This window comes from Salarias fasciatus, chromosome 20, assembly GCF_902148845.1.
Source record: "Salarias fasciatus chromosome 20, fSalaFa1.1, whole genome shotgun sequence".
In the NCBI taxonomy this organism is placed as follows: Eukaryota; Metazoa; Chordata; class Actinopteri; order Blenniiformes; family Blenniidae; genus Salarias; species Salarias fasciatus.
The window spans coordinates 33,735,213-33,759,292 of NC_043764.1; the positions used below are offsets into that span (position 1 = coordinate 33,735,213).

Consider the following 24,080-nt stretch of genomic DNA (forward strand, 5'->3'; position numbering starts at 1 on the left):
GGACATGTCCGTTTCAGGGAGACATGTGAGGCTCACCAGGAGGACATGTGATTGAATTGGATTTATCTTAAATCTCGTGGCCACAGTCTTCATTGAGAACTTTGTTTGAACTTACTGGAACCCTTTGTTGTCATTTTGGGTCTCTTAAAATCTACACAGTTGAGCCTCACATGTCTCCCTGAAATGTCCACCTGACACAGCACTGGACCCAGAACAGGAAGTTTGAATTTGCTCCTGCTCAGAGATATTGACCTTTGAACTTTGACTGTGGTGCTTCTTTTAAAGCCTCTATTTTGACAATGGAAAATTCTAGAATCATGGGACCAACTGTTATACAAAGCTCTGGAACTCCACTATCCTGTCAGCTTTGACTTCATATTATCACCAGCAGGGGGCATCACGATATGTGGTAAAAACTAAATTTCACCTGTGTATATCAGTTTAATTTGATTTGAAAAAATAATCCAGTGGAGCATGTTCCTCACCACTCTAAAACCCTAAATGTGCTTATTTTGTATATTTCACTCTTCTGTTTAGGGAGAAGGGGGATTGTGAAGATAGAACTAAACTCCCAGTAGCGTCAGGATGCAAACCCATTGACCACGTCATGGATTTTGTAGTTCTTTCTGGGGTTTGAACGTAGGGTTACGTTAATGAGTTTATGAACACCAATAAACCATCTGAGCAGCTGAACATGTACTACTGCTAAAGTCTTGAAGCCCTCTGAGGCAACTGTTGTTGTGATACTGGGCTATACAAAAATACATTGATTGATTGATTGATTGATTGATAAAGTGTAATGCGTTTCTTGTGAATTGAGAGTGAAGAAACACATCGCTCTGGATTTATTTCTGTGATTTGCCAGCGACCGTGTGACTGCTAGATGTTGCAATTCCCGCAAGATCGTGTGTTCTTGCGATACCCACAATCCCGCTCTCTGAATCGGTGGTTTTTGTCCACTGACAGTCTAAGAGACGGTTTTGGCGCAGGGTCCCAGGCAGATGTGGAGCCCAGATGATCTGGTGCATGCAGCTGCCGAACAGATGTGCGTCTGAGACGCACGCGGCGGGTTTGGCAGAGTTGGTAAGCAGCCTTCAGGCAAGTCGCCACCGACCAACTCGGCCGCTCGAGAGCCCCCCCACGAGGCCGACTTCACTGTGTCCCGCCTCCAGGGCTTCGTACTGGGCCTCTGGGAGCCTTGTAGGTCAGAGCAGCCAAGTTTCATGCTTCACAGGCTGTGGCAGTCACTTCTTTGACCTTGGTTCTTTGACCTTGCAGTCACTTCTTTGACCTTGGTTCTTTGACCTTGCAGTCACTTCTTTGACCTTGGTTCTTTGACCTTGCAGTCACTTCTTTGACCTTGGTTCTTTGACCTTGCAGTCACTTCTTTGACCTTGGTTCTTTGACCTCGCAGTCACTTCTTTGACCTTGGTTCTTTGACCTTGCAGTCACTTCTTTGACCTTGGTTCTTTGACCTTGCAGTCACTTCTTTGACCTTGGTTCTTTGACCTTGCAGTCACTTCTTTGACCTTGGTTCTTTGACCTTGCAGTCACTTCTTTGACCTTGGTTCTTTGACCTTGCAGTCACTTCTTTGACCTTGGTTCTGTGGCAGCATCGCCACCCATGATCCTTCTCCCCATAATGGCTGCCGTCTTTTCAGCCGGGATGCTCAGAGGGCCGTGGGGTCTGGTCCTGGGGGTGGACCCTCCAGCAGGAGGGCGATAGCCGAGCGGCAGCTGACCTGGGCGGTTGGCGGAGCGAGTCTACTAGATCAGATCTGTCCTGCGTTATCCACCAGAGCGCTCCGTCACTCAGAATCCTGGATCAACGGAGAAGCTTCTGCAGCAGCTCTTCATAACACTGGAATCGCAGACTGTCGACACTCTGACAGACGGACAGGCTTCCACAGTTGACGCTCCATTCACAGGGAACGGCTTTAGGGCGGTGCGGTGAAACGTGAGGTCCTTGGGGCCACAGTCTTCACGTGGAGATTGAAGTTTTCTGTTTAAAGGTGTGTTTTCAGGAGCGCTGTGCTTTTCTCTCGTGTCCCTGCAGGAGGCCATGATTCGCTGCATGCAGAGCCGTGAGCATCACTACATCTTTGAGCCGGTGTGTGCGTCTGCGCTGCTCAGGAGGAACGCCTCCAAAGAGCCGCTGAGGTCCAGACAAACCCCCCGGATCCACAGCCAGGTTCACCTGGAGCCTCTGTCCCTGCGTCTGTCCCAGGTCTGGCTGGAGCGCTGTCCGTCAGCAGCTCTTCTAAAACAATGAGTGAAAAACCAGTGAGAAGGTTGAATCAGACCTGCTTCCGTCACTGAGCAGGGATGACTGACTGCAGACGGCATCATGAACGATGGCGGCAGGTCTGAGCTTCTGTTGTGTGTGGCATCATGCAGGTCCAGTACCAGCAGATCATGGATTTTCTCAAAGAGCTGGACCGCAGAGAGAGGGAGATGCGCTACAGGAAGTGGAGACCCAGAGTTTCCATCTCTGAGAAGTAAGTTCACCATTTCTTTACTAAACTAGGTGCTAAGCAGCCGGTGGAGGATGAGAGGAGCCGCTGTGGGATGATATGTGGCTCCTCCTGCCTCCAGCTGCCGGCTGTGGTGGATGTTTGCTATCCAGGCCAACCTGAGTGAGATCCGGGAGCAGCGGAGGAGGAACAGCTGGCAGTTTGCTCTGCAGCGAGCTCGAGACGCTCAGACCTACACCGGCCTGTACTTCAGGAAGCTGAAACGAGCCCCGCTGGACCCTCAGGAAGAGGTACTGCTCCGTCACCAGCACTCCCGAAATGTCATTCCACTTCACGATTGTGTCCCACTTGTTGTTGTTTCTTGACAAAAAAATTACAGTTTTATATCTTTATGTTTGAAGCCTGAAAGGTCGCAACATTTTGAAAAGTTGGAGGGGGCCGAATGCTTTCACCAGGCGCTGTCACTGAGACGAGCGTGTTGTAACTGGAGCTGCACTGAGCTTAATGGAGTTTTCTGAGGAATCTCTGTAAAACTCCAGCGACGAGTGCAGTGACTCTTTAACCTGGAGGTTATGAGCTAAGGAAAGCTGGCTCGTTGGTGGATCAGGACACCTGTCCTCGCCTGGCGGTGCCGTGTGACGGGGTACATCCTGATCGTCTGTATTCACACTCTGCACTCCATCTGCTGCCTCAGGCTGAGCTGGAGCGGGTGGAGGAGGAGCAGACCGTCGAGGAGCTGCAGATTCTTCGGGAAGTCGTCCACGACTGGTTCAGAAAGCAGGACGAGATTGCAGAGGTATTGTGGGATTGTGACCATGTGGAATCTTCCAGATGAACTTCAAGCCACGCTGCAGTTTGCCGTCGGGCGCCCCTGTCTTTCAGAATGTCCGAGAGCCCAGCGCAGACCCCCTGCCCTGCCCCCCCTCCGCCTCCATCCCCAGGAGTGGCAGTTCAGGGATGGTGCAGTACCTGCAGTCCTGGTTCCCCGGCTGGGGAGGCTGGTACGGAGAACATCAGGATCCGGACAGACCCGAGGAGCTGCTGCCGAGTCCGTCCTCCTGGGACATCCTAGGTCAGACAGCCCCGCCAGACATGGCGTGTCCTCAAGCTGTTCAGTATACCGTAACTTTTATTTCTGTCATTTTGTTTCTTGCCTGTAGTTTCCATCAGCGAAACAGTAAAATGGTAAATGAGCTTCACATGTATAGAGCATCTGCAGACCGCAGGACCGCCGCCATGTTGGAGTGAAAACAGCCAGTGATATGGTTCCATTCATGGAGAGCAGTGCACGCTCGGTGTTCTTTAACAGTGAAAATGTGGACTGATGAGGAGAGGAGGGATGTTGTTGCGTTGTCAATCTGGACGTAACACACAAAGACCGGTACCGGGAGACACCACGGCTTTCAGGCTGCAGCAGGACCTGAAGCAGGACTTGAAGCCAGCCGCCTGTTCCCAGCATGCACGGCTGAGACTGAAGAACTCCCCGATCTGGAGAACGCCGACATTTACTGTTCTCTAACCGACAGTTCTTCGGCGTACAAGAGCCTGGATTCATACAGTATTTAGTTTGCGGCTTTGCAGAGCTCTGGGACAACACTGGGACAACACTGGGACAACACTGGGACAACAACGTTCTGGTAAAGTCTGCGGTGTAGATCTGCTAGCTTACATGTCAGAGTTATGGTGCGTTCACACCGGACGCGTTGTAAGCATCAGGGGCGTCACTGACGCCTCAAAGTTGACGCGTGTAAAGTGTGGAATTTGACACGTGTTCAAATTACACACGACACTTGCAACGCGCACGACGCGCGGCAGCTCACTGGCGGGAGTGGGAGGAGCTTGTGTCCTGTCTTCATATTGACAATGGCGGGATCGGTGCAGAAATCACTAAACTCTTCAAATGTATAACTTTATCGATTTTTTTTTTTAAATTAGGCGACAAAGTGGTGGTTTAGAGCCCGAGTGTGTCGTTTGTTTGTCTGAATACCAGCTGTTTATGATTTTGTTCGGACGAATTCGGCGAAATGTGAGCCAGCCGCGGTGAGCGGCTCCAGCAGGAGTCGAGATCAGGAGAGAAGCAGAGCACACAGGAACCCTGGACCCGCCACGGGGCCCCCGCCCGGCACGGCGCCCAGCGCTGCTTCCCCCGACCCAGCAGCCCTCCAGGCCCGGTCGGGCTTTGGCGGCGGGCGACGCGGATCACACCTTCGACCGCCCCCGCCTCTCCGACCGGCTCCCCGGCGACCCGCAGCAGGACCGAGACGCGCGGTCTCACCCAGCGGTCCTACGGAGCGGGCCCGCTCCGGGCGTCGCACCGAGTCGGTCCCGGGGGTCCGCCCCCCGGTGCGACGCGCCACCCCAGCGGCGGGCCCGCCGGCGAGCCTCCGCCTCTCCCGGGCCCAGTTTGACGAGCTTCTGGCCCGCGTCAGCGCTCAGAGTGCTCGTCTGTGATTGGATGACGCGCGCGTTGACGCTTCCAAAGTTGAATTTTCCTAACTTCAGGCGTGGACGCCTGCAACGCGTGACGCCAACGCTCGAAACGCTCGGAAAGCGACGCTCGAAAAGCGCCTGATGCGCGTTAGGTGCGTTGAAGCTCGTCCACCAGAGACTTTGAATGTAAAAGCGACGCCCGTGACGCTTGCAACGCGTCCGGTGTGAACGCACCTTTAAACTCCAGCCAGAACGGACCTGTTCTTCATGGAGTCATTTAACCCGTTCAGCCCGGCGGACCCTGAACCGGGTCCAGCCGTCTGCTCCACTCCAACCGGTGTAAGAAGAGGCTGAAATGCTGTGAGGAGGATTTCTTTACATTGTGTCTCAAACCAGAAGCCTTCATCTCACTGACTGAGGCTCCAGCTGCACTTTGACCACCGAGTGTTTGTTTTATCACAACTTTAAAATCCAGATGCAACAAACCCCCACACCCCCCTCCCCCGCCTCCAGACACAGAACGCTCCAGAACCAGAACCGTCTGCTCCAACATGCTGGGTCTCATATGGAACTAGAAAATCTACACTTTAAGAGACAGCAGGCAGAATCTTCTCTGCGCCGACCGCCTCCCGCCAGCGGCAGAACAAACCAGAAGCCAGCCCCACATCTCACAGCAGCAGCTCAGATCATGTTTCTGTCTTCCTCACCAAACCTCAGCTGTTCACTCCAAACACAACATGTTTATGTCCTTACCGTGTTGTGGTCATTTTCCATCTGTCCTGCTCCTCTGACCAGAATTAACTTCATAATCCTCTAGAATAGTGAAAGAGCGTCATGCTCCTGAATGTTTGTTTTCACTCCAACATGGCGGCGACTACCCAGCATGCATTGCGAGGCAGTGTGTGACATCAGCTGCAAATACGCTTTAGTGCTTTTTACACGGCTTGAGCCCAGCCCAAAGCGCCGCACACTTCTGATCATATTCACCCATTGACACCCCAGAGGAGTGATTCAGCTCCAGCTGTGTGCAGCAGTACTGAAGTGAATACCATCTGTTTTTAGCGCGGAACGCTTCACAGGAAGAGCTGACAGGTGCGCATTAGAACGCCTCCATGCTGGGGATGCGCTTCGTTTTCCCATGAAAAATGATGTTTGTGAATAACGCGTGTTTAAAGTGACAGGAACTAGATAAAGAAACTTTGTCAGCAGAGCAGAGCGCTGTGCCAACCCTCCGAAGATCTGAAGACCCTGACATGCTCCCTGAACTCAGAGCACATGGTGACAGGCTGGAGGAGCCTCAGCCGGTCAGCAGAGGGCGCCGTGCCAGAGCTTCCTGTTGACCGTGAAGTCCGGTCAGTCAGACCGCTGTACGGACAGGAAGAGGTGGACGCCTCTGCTGCGGGAGCTCCAGGACTCCACAGCTTCTTCTGCTGCTGGTTTCCTGCTGAATGTGCAGCTCTGCTCCTCCTCCTGCTCTGTGGTGTACTTCTGCTTCAGAGTGACAGCGCCGCCTGAAGGCCTGGCAGACGTACTGCATGGTTTTCAGACGTGAGGATGGAGACGTTTCCTGCAGTCATGTGGACGGGAACGTTTCTAAGAACCACGGGGAGAAAACATGGTTTAGTCCAGTGTCGACCAGGTCTAGGATCAGGAGACTGTAGACCAGGTCCAGGAGGAGGAGACTGTAGACTAGGTTCTGAGGAGATTGTAGACCAGGTCCAGGAGGAGGAGACTGTAGACCAGGTCTACCAGGAGGAGACTGTAGACCAGGTCCAGGAGGAGGAGACTGTAGACTAGGTTCTGAGGAGACTGTAGACCAGGTTCTGAGGAGACTGTGGTCCGGTGGTTCTGGTAACCTGTGGAACTCAGTAAATGAGAACTTCCTGAAGGTCTTCCAGCAGCATCGCCTCCCTCGGAGAAGACACTCCGGTCCCGGCAGAGTCCTGCTGGATTTGGACCTGTGTTGCTGTTTCTGAGGAAGATGCGGTCCTGAGATGTGAACCTGACTTTGATCAGTCTGAATTTTAAGATGAATGAGCTCAGATAGTGAAACAAGAGCAGGAACATGATGTGTGCTCTGCCGGCGCCGCTTGGTGCTCAGAGGAAGCTGTCAGAGCTTCAGCTTCACGCAGTAAAACGTTATGTGACCAAATATCTGCATTTCATTGAATATTCCACCTCATTCAGAATGTCAGTAGAAATGTGGAATATTGAAACTGGAAGCTGAATTGAAGATGTAGTTTTGAAGTTGAAGACGCTGGCGCTGATGGCGGTTGCTGCTGTGTCGCTGTCAGACAGCGTCTGCACATCTTGGTGATTCTTTTCATGTACACAGACATGTCTGTCCGTGAGAACTGCCTCCTCTGCTGCCATCACAGGAGTTTAACTGTACAATTCAAGAAACACAATATAAGGAGAAAGAAACTGAGTTTTTTTTTTTTTTATCTGGGAACCCACTGAATTTCCCAGAGACCCTCTCAGACATCCCTCTGTGGGTCCCGAGGACTCCCTGCACTGAAAACCGTCAGCGTCTAGTTGTCATGACGACGAGCGGCTGCAGTTTGAGCTGCAGACCTGCTGGGCTTCGAGCACTTCCTGGTGGAAACGGCAGCGGTGCGTCCAGCAGTCCTTCCTGTCCCGTAACGTGCTGAGTGAAGTGGTCGTCTTGCTGCTTTCAGCGGAGACAGAGGACCTGTTCGACCCGCTGGAGGACTCGCACACGCTCAACACCTTCACAAAGAGGGACCACCTGTTCGCCCGGCTGGAGTTCTCCCTGGAGAAAGGCCGGGTGACCCTGTTCCAGCAGGACCGGCGGGACGACGCGCTGCTGGAGAGCGGAGTCATCCAGCTGGAGTTCTCAGGTCAGGCCTCGTCTTCCTGTGACCAGTTTGCATCTTCTCCTCATACGTGATGTGGTTTCCTGGCTTCAGACGGCTTGGTGAGAGTGTGTGTTGGTGAGAGTGTGTGTTGGTGAGAGTGTGTGTTGGTGAGAGTGTGTGTGACCGGCCCCTCTGCAGCCTTCTCCACCCGGCCCGCTGCCTCAGCTCACTCGGCTTCCTGCAGGTTGGAGCAGGTGGATGTGTCGCAGCACTGGGCCGTCGTAGCTGTCGGTGTCTGATCAGATCAAGACATTTCATTCATTCATCTTTTTATTTCAGACTTACCCTGAAACAATAAGCAGTTCATACCAGTCCAGTCAAAAACAGTAAATAAGTAGGAGAAGAAGAGTGTGATCTGCCTGCATGCCAGAAACAGAGGAAGAAGTATAGCTTATTAAAGAGCTTCCACTTGTTTCATTATCAGCTGATGCAAACATTGTTCACCCTGCAGCAACAGTGGCATCTTCATCTTCACTGCCTAAAAATCATCTCTCTCTGCCTCTTTTTGTAATTTGTGAATTGTAGGTATTTAAAGCAGTTTCTTTGGAACTGAATACCGTATTGGCCCGACTATAGGACAATATTTTTTTTCCCATAAATTCTCCAAAATGGGTTCGTGCCGTAATGGAGGATGAGATTGTCGTTACACATCTGCGCCACTAGATGGAGCCAAAGTACCGGTGACCGGGAAGCAAATGGAACCTCAGTGATCTGATGAAAAATGGAGGAACTACACAAGTGAGCAAACAGCAGAGGCCAACTTTAAACTGATGGTTCAACGCCACAGAGTCAGCAAACTACTGCCAAGATATATTAGACTGAATTATTAATGCTCATGAAGCTGGATAGAACTTGAGTTTGAAGTTATTTACATCATTAATGCAGTTATTGCAACTTATTTGTTGCTTATTCACCGAGTCACAGCCTCAGATTGTGAGAAAGAGAATATTGCTTTTATTTAACACTGCAGGAATATTTCTGGATCTTAAATCACATGAAATGTTTTCTCTGTTGAGTTTTCCTAGAATAATCGTACAATAACAGATTATAAACAGATTTTTATTTTCACAAAATGATATTTGAAAAGTAGGGTGGTCTTATAATCAGATTTGTCCTGTATTCGGGCCAACACGGCATTTCGAGCAGAGGTCACTGAATGGCAGTGAAGTTCTCTGAGCTGGGCGAGCGGCTCGGCGCCGGCCTTGTTGGCCTGGTCTGACTGCTGCCAGCCATGAACCACGCTTCCTCCCACGTCACCTGAAAGCTGAGCGCCGGGGGTGTCACGGCACGTCTGGGGGTTTAAAGCCGGCCTTCGAGTTTCCCTTTAAGGGGTTAAATTGGTCATGGGGAAGATGAAGGGTGTGACACTGTTCCTCCTGTTGGACCGTACCTGTGCAGGTGTGCAGGTGATGCTGGAGTCTCTCCCGCGATCCGAGTCCTCGCTGCTCTCCGTGAAGTTGGGAGGTTTGTTCCTCAGAGATTTGACCACTCAGGGATCCATCTTCCCGGTCCTGGTGAATCCCAAAACCGTAAGCACTGATCCAAAAGCGGTTCCTCCCCCCATTTATTTTTCTCACCCCCCTCATGACTTTAACAGCGGTTCCTTGTTCCAGGACAAAGTTGTTGTGGCTGTGAACCAGTCGACCAGCCCGTCCAGCAGCGCTCTCGGTAAGTTTCATTATTCAAGCCAACATTTTTACTGTCGCTGTTACAAAGTTCCTCCTCTGGTCTAAAATCTGTTTCCACATCATTTAGTGGGGATCGTAGAAGAGGGACACACACAGAAATCTGTGCCAGATGTAGCCAGCAGAGTGCAGCTGTGTGTTCATTCTGATGTGAGCAGGTGTTGAATGAATAACCAGAACCTGCAGCAGGCTTACATGGAAAACAGGCCGTCACGGTGACCTTTAGCAGTGAGAGGATGAACTGGACCTCTGTGACTCCATGTCAGGTCTCTGCTCTGCTGCATCAGATGGTTTGAGTCGATTTGGCCACGTTTAGAAGTTGTTAGGATCCATGATGAAGTTTCTTTGTAACAGACAACCAGTAAGCTTGGTTTGTGGTTTCACTGGATTCTGGCTCCGTTCTCAAACAGCTGGTGAGGAGAAAGTGCAGATCTCTGACCTTCATCACCACAAGAGCCTTTCATCTCTTTTTCGCCAAATACATTTCCTCTGCAGCCGCAAACACGTTCCACCTTTAAAAAAGAAGATGAAGGGATGCATGAAGCGGGGTATATTTGTAGTTTTGCCGTTTGTACTGTGGCTGTAGCTTATGTTGAACTCATTACACGGTAGAGCTGTCAAGAATTTATTACCGGTTTTAATTATTCATCCGTTTTAGCAGCTTGAGCTACTGGACTGTTTTTGGTGTTTTTAAAGTGTGTTGCAAACTGAAAAGATGAAAGTGTGTATTGCCGTGCAACGAAGGGAAAGCTGCGGGGAACCGGTCCGGAGGAGCTGTGGAGCCTCACGGGCCTCTGGAGCGCTTTGGAGGAACTCTCGTCTGTCTCTTCTCTGCATTCAGTCCAACGTGGCTTTCAGAGCAGCAGCATCAGTCAGCACTGAGAGGGAGCAGTGTGGAGTTCTGCTGCATGATGGGAATGCAGCGACTCTCTCCTGGAGCGTACAGGCCACCTGCTGCAAACCACCTTCCTAAAACCACCAGTCAAACACAAAAACACACCGATCACACAGAAGCATGTGTGTACAGCTGTCATAACATGGTCTTGTGGTGGGCGGTGTGTTTTCAGGCGGCGCTGCAGACTGTTCACCCTCCCCGGTGTTTGAGATGATCTATGAGCGTAACCCGGTGAGGTGCAAGTTTGAGAGGAGACTGGACGTGAAGACCAGTCCGCTGAACATCATCTACAACCCGCAAGCAATAAAGAAAGTCACTGAGTTCTTCTACAAAGGCCGGGTTCACTCCTCGGGTGAGCGTCTCATCTCCTTCTTTTGCCTTTTTCTGGAGTCTTCTCAAAAACCTTCACGGAAATATTGAAATTATACTTCATGTGAGAAGGGATTCCAGTTTTCTAAGAACTGGAATCTTTTTGTTTGTGTTGGTAATGCTGCTATTGTTGAACTAAAAGTCATGAAATCAAATCCAGTAGTGAACTAAAACAGCCTCATACTCGCCTTCCTCTGCGGCGTTTCAAATACAAAGTTTTACTCTTTCCTTCTTCTGACATTTCAGCCATGTTTTCCTAAAAATCAACCTGCATTTCTCAGAATCTGATATCAAGATCAGTTGATCCTAAAGTTTTTTTACTGTTGCATCTGAAAGCAATGTAACTGTTTCGCTTATGTCCACAATTATTAATGTTGGAATCAGACTTTCCTCTCCTTCAGATGACAAAAACATTTATGTTTGTCATGGCATAGTGTGTTAGTGATTTTTATGACTTGAAAGTGAAATAATCCAGAATGAAATGTTTCCGATCATGTGTAAATGTGAAGTACTTGTAAATGTCTCTGTTAGAACTGGGTAAAGGGCTTTTCCCGCCGGTGCGGTTGTGGCTGTGACTGACGCTGACTGACCGCAGGGTTCGGCTACCAGTCGGAGCTGGAGCTGAGGGTGGCAGAAGCTGCCCGGAGGCAGTACAACAAGCTGAAGATGCAGACCAAGGCTGAGATCCGACAGACCATCGACCAGCTGCTTGTGGGAGAGTTCATCGTAAGAAGTGTTTACTGAATTATGAAATCCAGCCGCTGGTAGCTGGAACACTTTGACTGATGGATGAAATGTTTGTAGGAGAACAGTAAGCGCTGGACCATGAAGCTGGACATCTGTGCACCTCAGGTGATCTTCCCCGATGACTTCCAGTCTGAAGACCCCATGCTGGTCGTAGTAGATTTAGGAAGAATTCTCCTGACAAACTCTCAAGGTAACAAATTGGATAAATAACTTCACCCCTTGACCTATTTTGTCGTCCTACGATTTGTTTTTCTACCTTTTCTTCTTCTCCTTTTTTGAAGATGACTCAAAGTCCAGCTCCAGAGCTCCTCAGCCTGCAGAGGAGGACATGAGTGATGAAGAGTACCAGACTCCTCTGGCCACGCCTCCGGAGTCTCCGCCTCCTGAGCTGGACTTGCCCTCCAAAGCTCAGCTGAAGAGTCCCGAGCTGCCCGGCCCCCGGTCCCCTCAGGGGCCTCCGTCCTACACCCGGAGTCTCTACGAGAAGTACTCCTTAACCTTCAAGGACCTGCAGATCATGGTGGGCCGCTACCGGGACAACTGGAAGCACCTTCAGGAGAGCGAGGTGGGCCCGACCCACGTGGTGGAGAAGTTCAACGTGCTGCTGCAGCTGGAGCAGAGGCTGCGCTACACCTCGGACCCCCAGCTGCCCGGAGCCGTGCTGTCCGGGACCCTGCCCGACCTCAAGGTCCACATCAACCTGGACAAGATGACGGCGCTCCGGAGCTGCCTGGCCCGGCTCAGCAGCGACGCCGACAAGAACCAGGACCGAGGGCCCAACATCAGGTCCCCGGACCCTCTCGCGCTCCGACATGATAAGATCTTCCAGAGGGAGGACAGCTCCTGGAAGCTGCAGGGTTCCAGCAGGACCATGACCCAGAGCGTGATGACGCTGGAGCAGCACACCCGGGAGGTCCTGGTGGAGTCCCGGCTGCTCCTGGCCCAGTTCAACATCAACTACATGCAGCTGGGAGTGGAGAGCGACGGCCGCTACATATCTGTCCTCAAGGTCTTCGGCACTAACGCCCACTTTGTCAAGCGGCCCTACGACGCCGAGGTCTCGCTCACGGTGCACGGCCTCCTGCTGGTGGACACCCTGCAGACCTACGGCTCGGACTTCGACCTGCTGGTGGCTTCTCACAAGCATCTCAGCTTCGACGTGCCCACCGGCAGCCTGCGGGAGAGCCAGCCGTCTTCTCCCGTGCTGTCTGACGGCAGGTCTCCAGAGCACCATGGCGGTCAGGTCCACGCGTCCTCTGGTGTGTCCCCAGACGGGATGTCCCCTCTCAGCTCCTTCATCAAAGACCAAGATGCGCTGATTAGGCTGGAGTACCAGTTTGTGAGCTCAGACTGCCCCTCGATGAACCTGGACAGCTCCTTCCAGGTCACCAGCATGCAGGTCAATAACCTGGACATCATTCTCAACCCTGAGACCATGGTGGAGCTCCTCAAGTTCCTCCAGAAGTCTTTTCCTAAAGACGAAGCCACCTGGACGGCGCCGGTGCAGCAGAATGCCGCTCAGGCTGCGAGCGGGGACGAGGCGGGGACGTACCAGGTCACCTACGACCAGAACAAGGAGCTGACGGTGGAGATCCACCGCCTCAACGTGCTGCTGCTGCGGACCGTGTCCACCGGCGCCGTCCTGGGCGCCGAGAAGAAGGGCCTGAAGATCGCCACGGCCAGCATCAACGGCACCAAGGTCAACGTGTCCATGGGCAGTCGGCTGGACGTCACCGGCTCGCTGGGGTCCATGCAGCTGGTGGACCTGACTCAGGAGGGAGGGAGGAGCCAGTCTGTGGTCAGCATCGGGACCGTCCAGGACAGCTGCTCCAGCTTCGGCGGGATCGCCTTCCTTTCCAACGCAGCGGATTCTTTGTGTGAAGCTTTGAATTTCCGCCTGGAGGAGAAGTCTCGGGGGGAATGCTGTCTGCAGCTTCAGATGGCCTCGCTGCATTACAACCACTCCGCCAAGTTCCTGAAGGAGCTCAGCCTGTCGGCCAATGAGGTGGAAGACAACTTCCGCTCCATGTTGAAAAGTGCCGCCACCAAAGTCTCCACAGTTCTCGCCAGCAAGACGGCAGAGTACAGCGGCATGGTGTCACTGTTTGAGACCCCTTCCAGAAGAACCCGGACTCTGAGCCAGAGCCTGGCTTTTCCGTTTGACGAAGAGGAGGATGTTTCCATGGAAGAGCCCGAGTCTGCCTTGGACACCTTCTTAGTGAAGCTGACCCTCAACATCAGCATCGAATCGCCCGTCGTATCCATTCCTCGAAAGCCCGGGAGCCCCGAGCTGCTCATCGGACATCTGGGAAGCATAACCATCCAGAACTTTGTGACAGGGCAGGACTCGGAAGGAGAGAGACTGCAAGTGTTGGTGCAGGACATTCGACTGTACTCGCTCAACACCAGTCATCTGGGTTCCAAAAGGACCCAGAGGGGAGAGAACTCTGGGAAGACAGCCCCTCTGAGCAGTGAAAACATCGGCTGTGATGAGCCTCAGTTTACCCGTCATGACTTCTTTGAGTCCTTAAGTCGTGGACAAGGTGAGGAGTTCCCCCCTTCTGTTGAGTCCGTAGGTTCTGTAGGCTTGAGGCTCGAAGCTGCATTTGGTTCTCATTCAGTTTAAAATGCTGATTTTTGACAGTATCTCCTTGTTACAACAGCTTCAATGCTCAGTCTGGACGGAACTCTTCGAAAGATTCATTTGTTGCACCGAGCGACGCGCTCTCACACGATGCTCTTTCTTCATCAGCCTTCCACATCCTGAAAGACACGACCATCCAGTTCAGCCTGGAGAAGGTTCCTGTGGAGAACACCACGTCTAACCTCCTGACTGCAGAGAGCTGCCACAGCTCGGGGCTGCTGAGAGTCCAGGGCAGGTTCGTCAACCCTGTTCAGGTGAGTCTCGGCCTCCCCTTCACACAGACAGCTGTGTTTGTGGACAGAAGCGAACGTGATAGCCATGCAGCAGCTCATTAGTCCACCGCAGCGCTTCAGATTCTTCATCATTCCTCACCTGGTTTCTTCTGTTCAGCCACAGTCACCAGCAGTGGTCAGAAGCTTTTGGTACGATCCAGTTTCAGTAAATATGCTCTTCTCTCAGCCCTTTACTTCCCCCCACTGCTCACAGACTGGAGTCTGATCCCTGCCGTCTCCGGCAGGGACAGCACACAGTGATAGGAGTCTGATTTTAAACTCCCAAACTCAACCGCAGATCGTTTTCATTTCAAACTTCATGTCACATTTTACTTTTAGTAAAGTCTGAAAATCAAACAATGGAGAACCCCCGATAGAGGTTCTGCTCTAACATTTCAGTGTTGATCTTTGTTACTATTATGTTATATTAAAGTCTGAATACGGACTATGGAACACAGTTTTATCACCACAGAGCTTTGAGTCTGACAAACATGATTCATCTCCTTTCTTCAGTTCAATTCAATGTGGCTTTATTTATATAGCACCGGATACACACCTCAGCAGAGAAAACCCAACAGACCCACATGAGCAAGGAAAGTGACTGCTGAAAGGAAAAACTCCCTTTTAAAAGGAAGAACCCTGCAGAACCAGTCAGAGGCAGAAAACCACAGAATGGGGGCAGCAGAAATCCACCAGCGTCTTGTGACTGCCTGGATGGATGGAGGCTGTTGTTTGTAGCGTCAACATTAATTTAACAGTTTTTTTCCCTTCACTTTGCGCTGCCAGCTGAGAAATGCCTCACGGGTTCTTCAGCTGTGACCCCAGAGCAGGAGTCCTTCCTGTGGCCGCTGGCCCAGCTGTGATTGGATGCTGCTGATGTGGTTGTTGATTGATGCTGTTGTGACGGCAGGTGTTCCTGTGTAAACCAGTGTACGAACAAGTCCTGCAGACCGTGGAGGGCCTGTCGGCGACGGAGGAGCATCGCGCGACGCCCAGCCAGCCGCCCACGCCTCCTCCACCCACCCCCTCCTCCACCAGGCCGCACCGCTTCCCCGACCCCCAGGGGGGGCTCTTTGCTCGCCACCCTCCTCATATCAGCTTCTCCCACTCGTCGCTGTCGTCTCCTCTGCCTCTCCAGGCTCACGGTGCTTCGCCCCCCTCCTTCACTCAGGTGGAGGTCACCTTGAACGTGACGGAGCTGCGGGTGCAGCTGAGCGCCGACCTGACCCAGGGCTCGCAGGGCCTGGTCAGCCTGAGCTTCCAGGACCTGGAGGGACACTTCTCCAAAGACCACCCGCACTTACTGGCCGTCCAGCTGACGCTGCGCTCGCTGCTGATGGAGGACCTGCTGGAGCAGAATCCAGAGTCCAAGTACAAACATCTGATGGTGTCTCGAGGAGCTCCCAAACCCTCCACCTTCACTCCAAAGGAGTACCTGTCCCAAAGCTGCCCTTCAGCGTCCAACGCTCAGTTCCCTGACATGCCCCGCTCGCTGCCCGCCCACATGGAGGAGGCCCAGAATGTTTTCCAGCTCTACCGGAGGCATCCCAGCACCCCTTCATCCAGCGCCCGCAAGTCCAAGAGAGACCCCAACTGCCCCAGCACCCCTCCCCCTTCCCCCACCCCCCACTCGCCCCGTCCCGAGCCGTCCCCGGACTTTGACGATTCGCTGGTTCACATCAGCTTGCTGTTGGTGGACTCCAACCACCCGGAGTTCAGAACACGCTACGGCGGTGTGGGGAGGAGCATGGACATCGACTTCAACTGTCTGGACGTCCTCATCACGCTGCAGACCTGGGTGGTCATTCTGGACTTCTTCGGCGTCGGTTCCACAGCCAATAATCATGCAGTGAAGGCGTGTGTGTCTCCCCAGCCGGCGCCGGGATATCCTCAGCTCGAGCCAGACTTCACTGAGGACGAGGCCACCGAGCCCGTCAACACCAAACTGGACCTGAAGGTAGGTCCCAGGTCCTGCTGGTTCCCACTGCTGGAGCCAGCAGTGTCATGTTCACACTCCGCTTTTAGCGAGTGACAGTAAGGATAGACATGCTGGCTGTCAGCGAGGGGGGTCTGCCAGATCATGGTCAGTTGGGGTATCAGTGATAGGTAAAGGTGAAAATAAAAACTATTCTGCTGCGTAGCGGACTTCACCCCTAACCCTCTTCCCTGTCAGAGGTTGCCAGTTTGGGAGAGTGAGTTTAGACAGTCAAGGTCAGGGGGATGCTGGTGTCTGAAGCCCTCAGACTTGCATAATGTGAAATCCCAACACACACACACACGCACGCACACGCACACGCACACACCTGGCCTGAGACTGCTTTGGTAGTCACTCTGTTATTGCAGGGCAGTGAAATCAGCACCGCCGGGGGGATTTCCCTGGACCTCAGCAGCAGACTGATCTGTAATCCAACATTTGATGTGTGTAATCCAGGATAGGGCGTGTTGGACCATGTAAATGCCATTTTTGGACCAGATGGTTCCAACTGCACCTCATTAGTTTTTAATTCTACTTTCTACTTTCTGTCTGCAGTTTCCACCAGCAGAGCAGTTTATGTTCAGTTGTTTTTCACTGCTCATGTGAAATAGTCAAATGAAATACAGTCAGTGGCGGCTGGTGACAATTTTTTTGGGGGGGGGGCGCAAATTACCTTGGAGGCTAGTTGACGCTGCAAACCGAGCCACTTTAATGTCCATGCAGTTACAGAGTTAGGAGGAAAGAAAACCTGAGTATATGTATATAATCAAACATTGTCATCTGTTTTATTTTGAAGAAATGGTGTGTCTGCCACATCCACAGGTCCACTGTTCACTGTATTGGTCTGTGCAACAACTGGTAACCAGCTTATTCACACATACAGTAACATCAACATTTTCTGTGCAGTTAATTGTCTCAGAAATTATTGCAATCAGTAATAATATTGCACTAAACAACAAGGTTATTTTGAGACCATTTTCAACTAACATAATATGCCATAATAATGCAAGAACATCCTATCAAAATCAATAAACTTTCACTTCTAAAGAACATTTTATCCAGGAACTAGAAGAAAATTTAAACCACTAAACAAAAATAATTAACAGAATGGATTCTCAGTCTCATTAGCAATGAATGAAAAGCAAACACAACCAATAAATATGACAGATAAACATGGAGCTCTGACTGAAAAATCAGGAAAATTACCAGTTAGTACCTTTGTAAATGAAAAAAAAAATATATATAGTAACAAAAATATCCTATAAAGCAGACGCCTCAACAGATCATATGAAACATCTGTTCCTTCAGTCTGGGAGAGCGAACAAATGAAACTTATTGCAGCCGTCACTTATTACACTCATTTATTCTTACCATGCACTTGGAGAGACTTTACAGAATTAATTTTCATTATTCCAGTTCCACCTTCACACACCGTCCTTCTCAACAGTCAGACTCTCTCTCCTCTGCCACTGTGGACGTTCGTTAGAGCCGAAAATGAAAGTGCAGATGAGAGACAACAGCAGTGTCCAAACACAACCAAACAACAGAAATAAAACCATTCTAATTGGTTGATGATAAAAAGTGGGAGTGTGTGTGGCGCACAGAGCTGCGCCACAAACCCGATTTGTAAGGAACCAATGAAAATGCAGCTTTAAGTCACGTGTTAGTAAAAAGTTTGAGGCTCTCCATAGGGATCCGTTTGTCCGGCGCCCCCATTCGTCTTCTTCTTTGGAATAATGGCGGCTGGCGACCAACAACTGAGGTGCATACCGCCCCCTGCTGTATCTCTTGGTGAATGTGTCCCGGCGCCCTCAAAACCAGGAAGTGTTATTCATACAGAAATACCGTCAAAAATTATGAAAAAGAAACAAAGTAATGCCTTTTATATGCACAACAAGGCTGAAAATACAATATTTTACACTTTTACTATACATAGAAATTATACACTCAAAGTTTTATATTTTCTGAAAATTGTGTAGACTGACTGTACTGACTGACTGATGAGGGCGGCGCCCCAGCGCCCCCTATTGACCAGCCGCCACTGAATACAGTCACTCTTTTCAGCACCATCTCAATCTGATCGGCTTGATTTGTTAACATGTCAGTACATGGCAGCATGTCAGATACTGCAGATTTGCCAAATACATTCTGGAGCAGCCCCATTAATAATGTTGGCACAACTGCTTTATTCTCCAGAGTCACTGTCCACTGCTTTTACTTGATGCATGTTAAAGCTGGTGTCGTTCCACCGTTCATCTCATTGGGATTTTCTTCTCTCACATCCTGAATTCAGAAGCCTAACACTGACGCATCATTTTCAGGTTCATTCTCTGTCTCTCGTACTGAACAAGAAGCTGAACGAGTTGGCCAAGGCGAGCGTGTCCAAGCTGTCCGCTCATGTGGAAATGCTGGGTTTGTCCTGATACCAACACTTTGACGTCTCCAGTCTGTTCTCCTGCCGATTCCTTCGTTTCAGTGTCCTGCTTTGACTTTCAGATGGCAACCTGTCATTACAAGGGAGTTTAGGAAGTTTGTCTCTGAGTGACCTGACCCCACACGGTGACCTCTACAGAGAGCGCTTCACCACACAGGGAGGCGACGCACTCATTTTCAACATCTTCAAGTGTGTATTTCATACGTTTCTATGCTGAAAGCCTCCAGGCAGGCGTTACCACCAGGAGAGCTGTGAGGACTCTGTCTCCGTCCCTCAGGTATGGGCTGCCCGATCCGGCCCTGGCCCGGGACTGGGACGTCAAGGTGTGTCTGCAGATGGCCTCGGTGCAGTACGTCCACACCCAGCGCTTCCAGGCCGAGGTGGTGGCCTTCATCCAGCACTTCACCCAGCTGCAGGACGTCCTGGGCCGCCAGAGAGCTGCCATGGAGGGCCAGACGGTGAGTCCTGCCGGGGGGGGGGTCCTGTCTGGTTTTCAGTTCAGTTCAACTTTATTTATATCGCGCCAAGTACAGCACAGCCATTTCTGCACACTTTTACAGAGAAAACCCAACAGGCCCACATGGGCAGGAAGAGACTGAGGGAAGGAAAAGCTAAAGGAAAGAGCCCCGCAGGAGGAGGCTCAGAGGAGAGGCTCTGCTGCCGTGGTGGGGGTGAGGGGATTGAAGGACATAAAGAGAGAGAGCGCTTACTAGGCACGTTTACATGGACCAGCGTATGATCGCATTATAAAGTGAAGCGGATTGTAAATGAGTCCGAAACACCTGAGAGGATCCGCTTCACTCACAGCGGATTGTGTTTCTGATCCCATTCTTCGAGGTGGTCTACACCGGTCAATAACCGATCTGTGTCTCCTACGAACGGAGCCTGACAGCGGATTAAACGGGGATTATTAGTTCTGCCTTGCGTTCCCTCGTACGTAGTGATGTGATGACAAGAGGAAACAGGAAGCAGGAAACACAAGCAGAAGAACTGGACGGTGGCTGCGAAACGCTCTCCAACAAAAACCCTGAGAACAAACCCTGAGAGGAGAGATGGAGCCAGTTGTTGAAGGAGCTCGATGGTAGACTACCAGCGGCGTTCTGGATTAACTGGTTCCCGTGGTAACGAGTGACAGATTCCTGTAAACGCATACTGGAAACAGCAGACGTTAAAATAAGACTCACTAAAAACGGAATCCGCACATTCACTACGCTGTGGAACACCAGCAATTAATACTGTAGCGTTACGACACTGAGGCAAATACTGGGAACTACTTTTTCTTTTGAGATCACTACGCCCAGACGCCATGTTTAGTAAGTAGTTCCGTCTTAGCAATCTTCACATAAACAACTCAATCTGGTCATTTTGCATTAATATTCTGCAGCGTAGTGAATGTGTGGATTATAACGTGTCCACCAAAGTGTTTTGGGCTTGTTGGATTGTGTATTCCATCCACTTCCATTGTGTCCGTCCCGAAAACCTTCCCCGACTCACCTCTGAATAAACAACAGCTCGCCCTCACAGAAACAGTCAGTCTGCTGTTCAAATGACTGAGGAGTTGCGCTAAATGGGCCAATTTGACAAAATGTTGAAGTATCCCTTTAAGTTTCTTCGCCCCGAATTCCTCCTTTGTTCAGAGTTTCAGGGTCTGAAAAGTGGCTCTGAGGAGCCTCCTCTGAACAGGCTGCTTGTGAGCCCCACACACACACACACACACACACACACACGGTGGGAGCTCAGTCAGGGGGAAGAGTTAATCTCCAAACTCAAACTCGACCGTTTCAGCTTCAGTTTCACAAAATGTCTCGGAGCAAGACAGGGAGGAAACGGACCGTTTCCACATTTGAACGTCATAATGAGGCTACAGCAACAAAAACTATAAGAAACTCTTCACAAAGTGAAAAAAGCAGAATATGTCCTCTTCAATGGCGAGTTTCCTGATGTCCCCTACAGGAAGCATGTTAATTTGAAGAGTAAAGGTTCTAAGACCTGTGGAACCCCATGTTTAGCTTTAGCATAGGTCCTGATACAGAACCCTGTGGAACCCCATGTCTTCTTCTGGTCTTCCTGCAGGTTCGTGATCATCCTCAGCGAGCCTCCAGGGTTCTCCTGGACATCGAGGCTGGCGCTCCGGTTCTCATCGTCCCGGAGAGCTCGCGCTCCCCCAGGGTCATCGTTGCTAATCTTGGACAGCTGAGGGTTCAGAACCGCTTCCTGCTGGCAGGTTCTCCCGGGACCGTTTCCCTCCAAGACAAGGTAGAGAAACTGACGATGGCTCATGCCTTTTTCCCCTCTCTGGTGAGTCCCTCTGCCGTCCCGTCCTCATGCACTGCTCCCCCCGCCCTGCTTATCTCCTGAATTCAGTGTGCATGTGCATGTCTGTACTCCATACCACAATTTGATGGTTCTTCAAATTCATTTCATGATGTTTATCTTTTCTCTTTCTTTTTTTCTTGTTGAGAGAAAAATCTGATGAATTGCTGAATGAATTCAGCCTTGCCTGTTTGATGTTTGCCTTTTGGAGCTGTGTCTCTGACTCTGCTGGAGTTTTTGTGATGTTATGAAACAAAAGTAAAGCAGTTTGGTCCCTAAGATTTGTAACTGAATGAAATTTGGTGAAACTCCATAAAACTGAGTATATTGTGCTTCACTGTGGAAAGGTTTATACAGTAGAGAGTTTCAAAGCAAACAGTTGGAAAAGTAAAAAGATTTTTTGGGGCAAACAGAGTTATGTCAGAGGTTTCAGTGAAATTCATCCATAGAAATATGACTAAGAAATCTGGATTCAATGTTGAATGGATTTTCACTGGCGATCGTTTAGCTAGTTGGAGGTAAGCAACAGGTTAGAGAAGTGAAATGTTTGCTAGTTTGAATTCCACCGCAGAAGGGCCTATGGGCCAAAGCACAAAGTAGACCAGAATCAATTTTCAGTCACAAATCTGTATTGTTGAACTTTTGACATTTGAACTTGTGTTTCCAGCTGTCAATGAAAAGCCTGAAAAGCTGTTTTTTATGAGACTGAACCAGAAGAGCTGCTCAGTGTTTTCACCGTGCTGTCAAACAGGATGTGCTGTTGTGTGGCTGCATTGAGGACGTCTGTCGCTGCGCTCTCTCTTGTCGACCAGACGCAGGTGTTGAGTGCAGCAGAGAAGCTGAGTGAGCAGGAGAAGACCAAGCCCTCCAGGGAGTTCACCCTCAGCAGGCCACAGGCGCCCCCCTCTGGACCGTCCGAGGACCACGCTCCACTCGACTGGGGTTAGCGTTGCTATGAAGTCTGAAAAAGAGAAGAAAGCACCATCCAGAAGTCCAAATGCAGCCAGGTGATCCTCTACTGTTTTCCTTCTCTTCCTTCCAGAAAAGCATGTGTGCCTGTTGGACTGCATGGCCCTGGACCTGCAGGAGATGGACATCTTTGCTGCTGAGCGTGTGTCCTGTCAGCTGTGGGACAGCAGTGGGAAACCCTCCGACTCCTCAGACCTCGTCTTCCCTTCATACACTGTCCGTCGCACCGGAGAAAACCTGCTGAAAGACTGCTGTCGTCTCAAACTCAAAGTGGAGCGCAATCTGGACAAGTACGCCACACTGTGGTTTCAGTCTCCTGCTCCTGTCCGTTCTTCAGCCTGCAGATAGCACGCGAATGAACATGTACAGCGGCTAACGATGTGGAGGAATGAGCAGCAGTCAGAACCCTCCTGTCAACCGTTACAACCCAGTGCAGTCAGAACCACCGTCTTCATACCACTGATCATGTCTTAATAGCTCAGGAAATGCCTGCTGATTTGTTCAAATCCAGTTCTATCAAAGACATCCAAAGACGTTTTACCTGGAACCCAAACTAGCACACAGTCTGAAGTGTTTTCAGAGGAAATGATGGCCAGCAGATGTGATCATGAGTGTGGAACGGACACACCGAGGCTGGCTCAAAGAAAAACAAGTTCTCTTAATCAGTGGACGTTTAGCATAACTCTGATCAGAAGTAACATCAGGTGTCTCCAATCATTCTGAAGATTCAGCGTTTCTGTGGATGAAAGTCCTGAGATGAAATAACTACAGCAGGAAGGATTAATGGAAACCAGCAAACCCAAACCGCCAATACATGATGCCTAAAACAGCTACTGCCTTCTCTGTCCTTCAGCTCCATGAGTGAAGTCTCTAAGGCTACGTTCACACTGCAGGCTGAAGTGACCCAAATCCGATTGTTTTGCCCCTATGCGACCTGTATCGGATCTTTTCCTGACAGTCTGAACGACGCAGATCCGATTTTTTCAAATGCGACCCAGGCCACTTGGATATGTGGTCCTAAATCCGATACGTATCGGATCTTTTGCCATGCGACTTCAGTCTGAACGGCCAGGTCGCATTTATCCGACCTGCACGTCACGATGTGGGGCGCTGAAGACGTGTGTCTTACCGTGAGTGTTAAAAAAAGGCGCTCGCAGACGCACATTAAGGGAGTTCTTGTCATCCGAAAAATATTATTGAACTCCGTATCATTAAAGCCTCTCTCATCACTGTCCCACCTCTCCTGACTGCGTTTCTCTGCTGCTGCCGCTGCCCCACAAAACGCCATGGCCAAAAACTTGGCTCTCTTCCTTCTCATTCGCTAAATTCTGCAGCGCCAGGACAACGGGGAGGAAAAATAATAATATCCACACGCGCGCTCTCCCTCTCTCTCTCTCCCTCTCTCTCGCCCCCTGTCTCTCTCTCTCTCTCTCCCACACACACACACACACAGAAGGAGCTCAGCGCGGCTGATTAGAAGCGCAGCATTGAAATGATTGCTCACTATTCAATTGTAAGAATGCGTGTTTGATCAGTTCTTAAATGAATCATCGACGCTTGAAAAGCTGTAGATTCTGTATGTTGTTTGTGAGTTCAGCAAACACTGAAGCGCTGCTGCGTGACGTCGTTCTGTCCTCTTCTGCGCATGCGGGACACTTCTGGGTGGTATTCCGTTCAGACGGGAGATCACATACAAGTCGCATTTTAATGAAAATGTGAACGAACTCGCAAAAAAATCGGATTTCACAAAAAAATCCGAATTGAGCATTAAGCCCTGCAGTGTGAACGTAGCCTAAATCCATCAGAATCTGATGTTTTCACAGAGTTAAATTAGACACAGTAACTTTATCTGTGCTGTATAACGCCTGCCCTGGCTGCTGTCGGCCTCCTGGTAGTCCGGTGTCTGCAGGAGGGGTTCCGTCCCCATGCAGCAGCCCCTTCCCATCAATTCCCCAGAGTTTCATTGCATCACGAAAACCGGTGATTGGTCAGGA

General features: G+C 50.6%; 1 protein-coding gene across 1 annotated transcript in view; it reads left to right on the forward strand.

Moving 5' to 3' along the window:
• Positions 1-24,080, forward strand: part of vps13d (vacuolar protein sorting 13 homolog D) — a gene marked incomplete at its 3' end in the record, with an annotated part of 91,173 nt that overhangs the window by 16,601 nt on the left and 50,492 nt on the right. The window contains exons 8-27 of the mRNA XM_030117833.1: positions 2,057-2,227; positions 2,398-2,498; positions 2,596-2,764; positions 3,169-3,270; positions 3,357-3,546; positions 7,583-7,765; positions 9,182-9,312; positions 9,397-9,451; positions 10,536-10,715; positions 11,328-11,458; positions 11,537-11,669; positions 11,761-14,022; positions 14,232-14,377; positions 15,306-16,352; positions 18,692-18,782; positions 18,867-18,993; positions 19,082-19,262; positions 20,878-21,060; positions 21,930-22,059; positions 22,160-22,376. Coding sequence (XP_029973693.1) covers positions 2,057-2,227; positions 2,398-2,498; positions 2,596-2,764; positions 3,169-3,270; positions 3,357-3,546; positions 7,583-7,765; positions 9,182-9,312; positions 9,397-9,451; positions 10,536-10,715; positions 11,328-11,458; positions 11,537-11,669; positions 11,761-14,022; positions 14,232-14,377; positions 15,306-16,352; positions 18,692-18,782; positions 18,867-18,993; positions 19,082-19,262; positions 20,878-21,060; positions 21,930-22,059; positions 22,160-22,376 — 5,930 coding nt within the window. The remainder of the gene's footprint in view (positions 1-2,056; positions 2,228-2,397; positions 2,499-2,595; positions 2,765-3,168; positions 3,271-3,356; positions 3,547-7,582; positions 7,766-9,181; positions 9,313-9,396; positions 9,452-10,535; positions 10,716-11,327; positions 11,459-11,536; positions 11,670-11,760; positions 14,023-14,231; positions 14,378-15,305; positions 16,353-18,691; positions 18,783-18,866; positions 18,994-19,081; positions 19,263-20,877; positions 21,061-21,929; positions 22,060-22,159; positions 22,377-24,080) is intronic.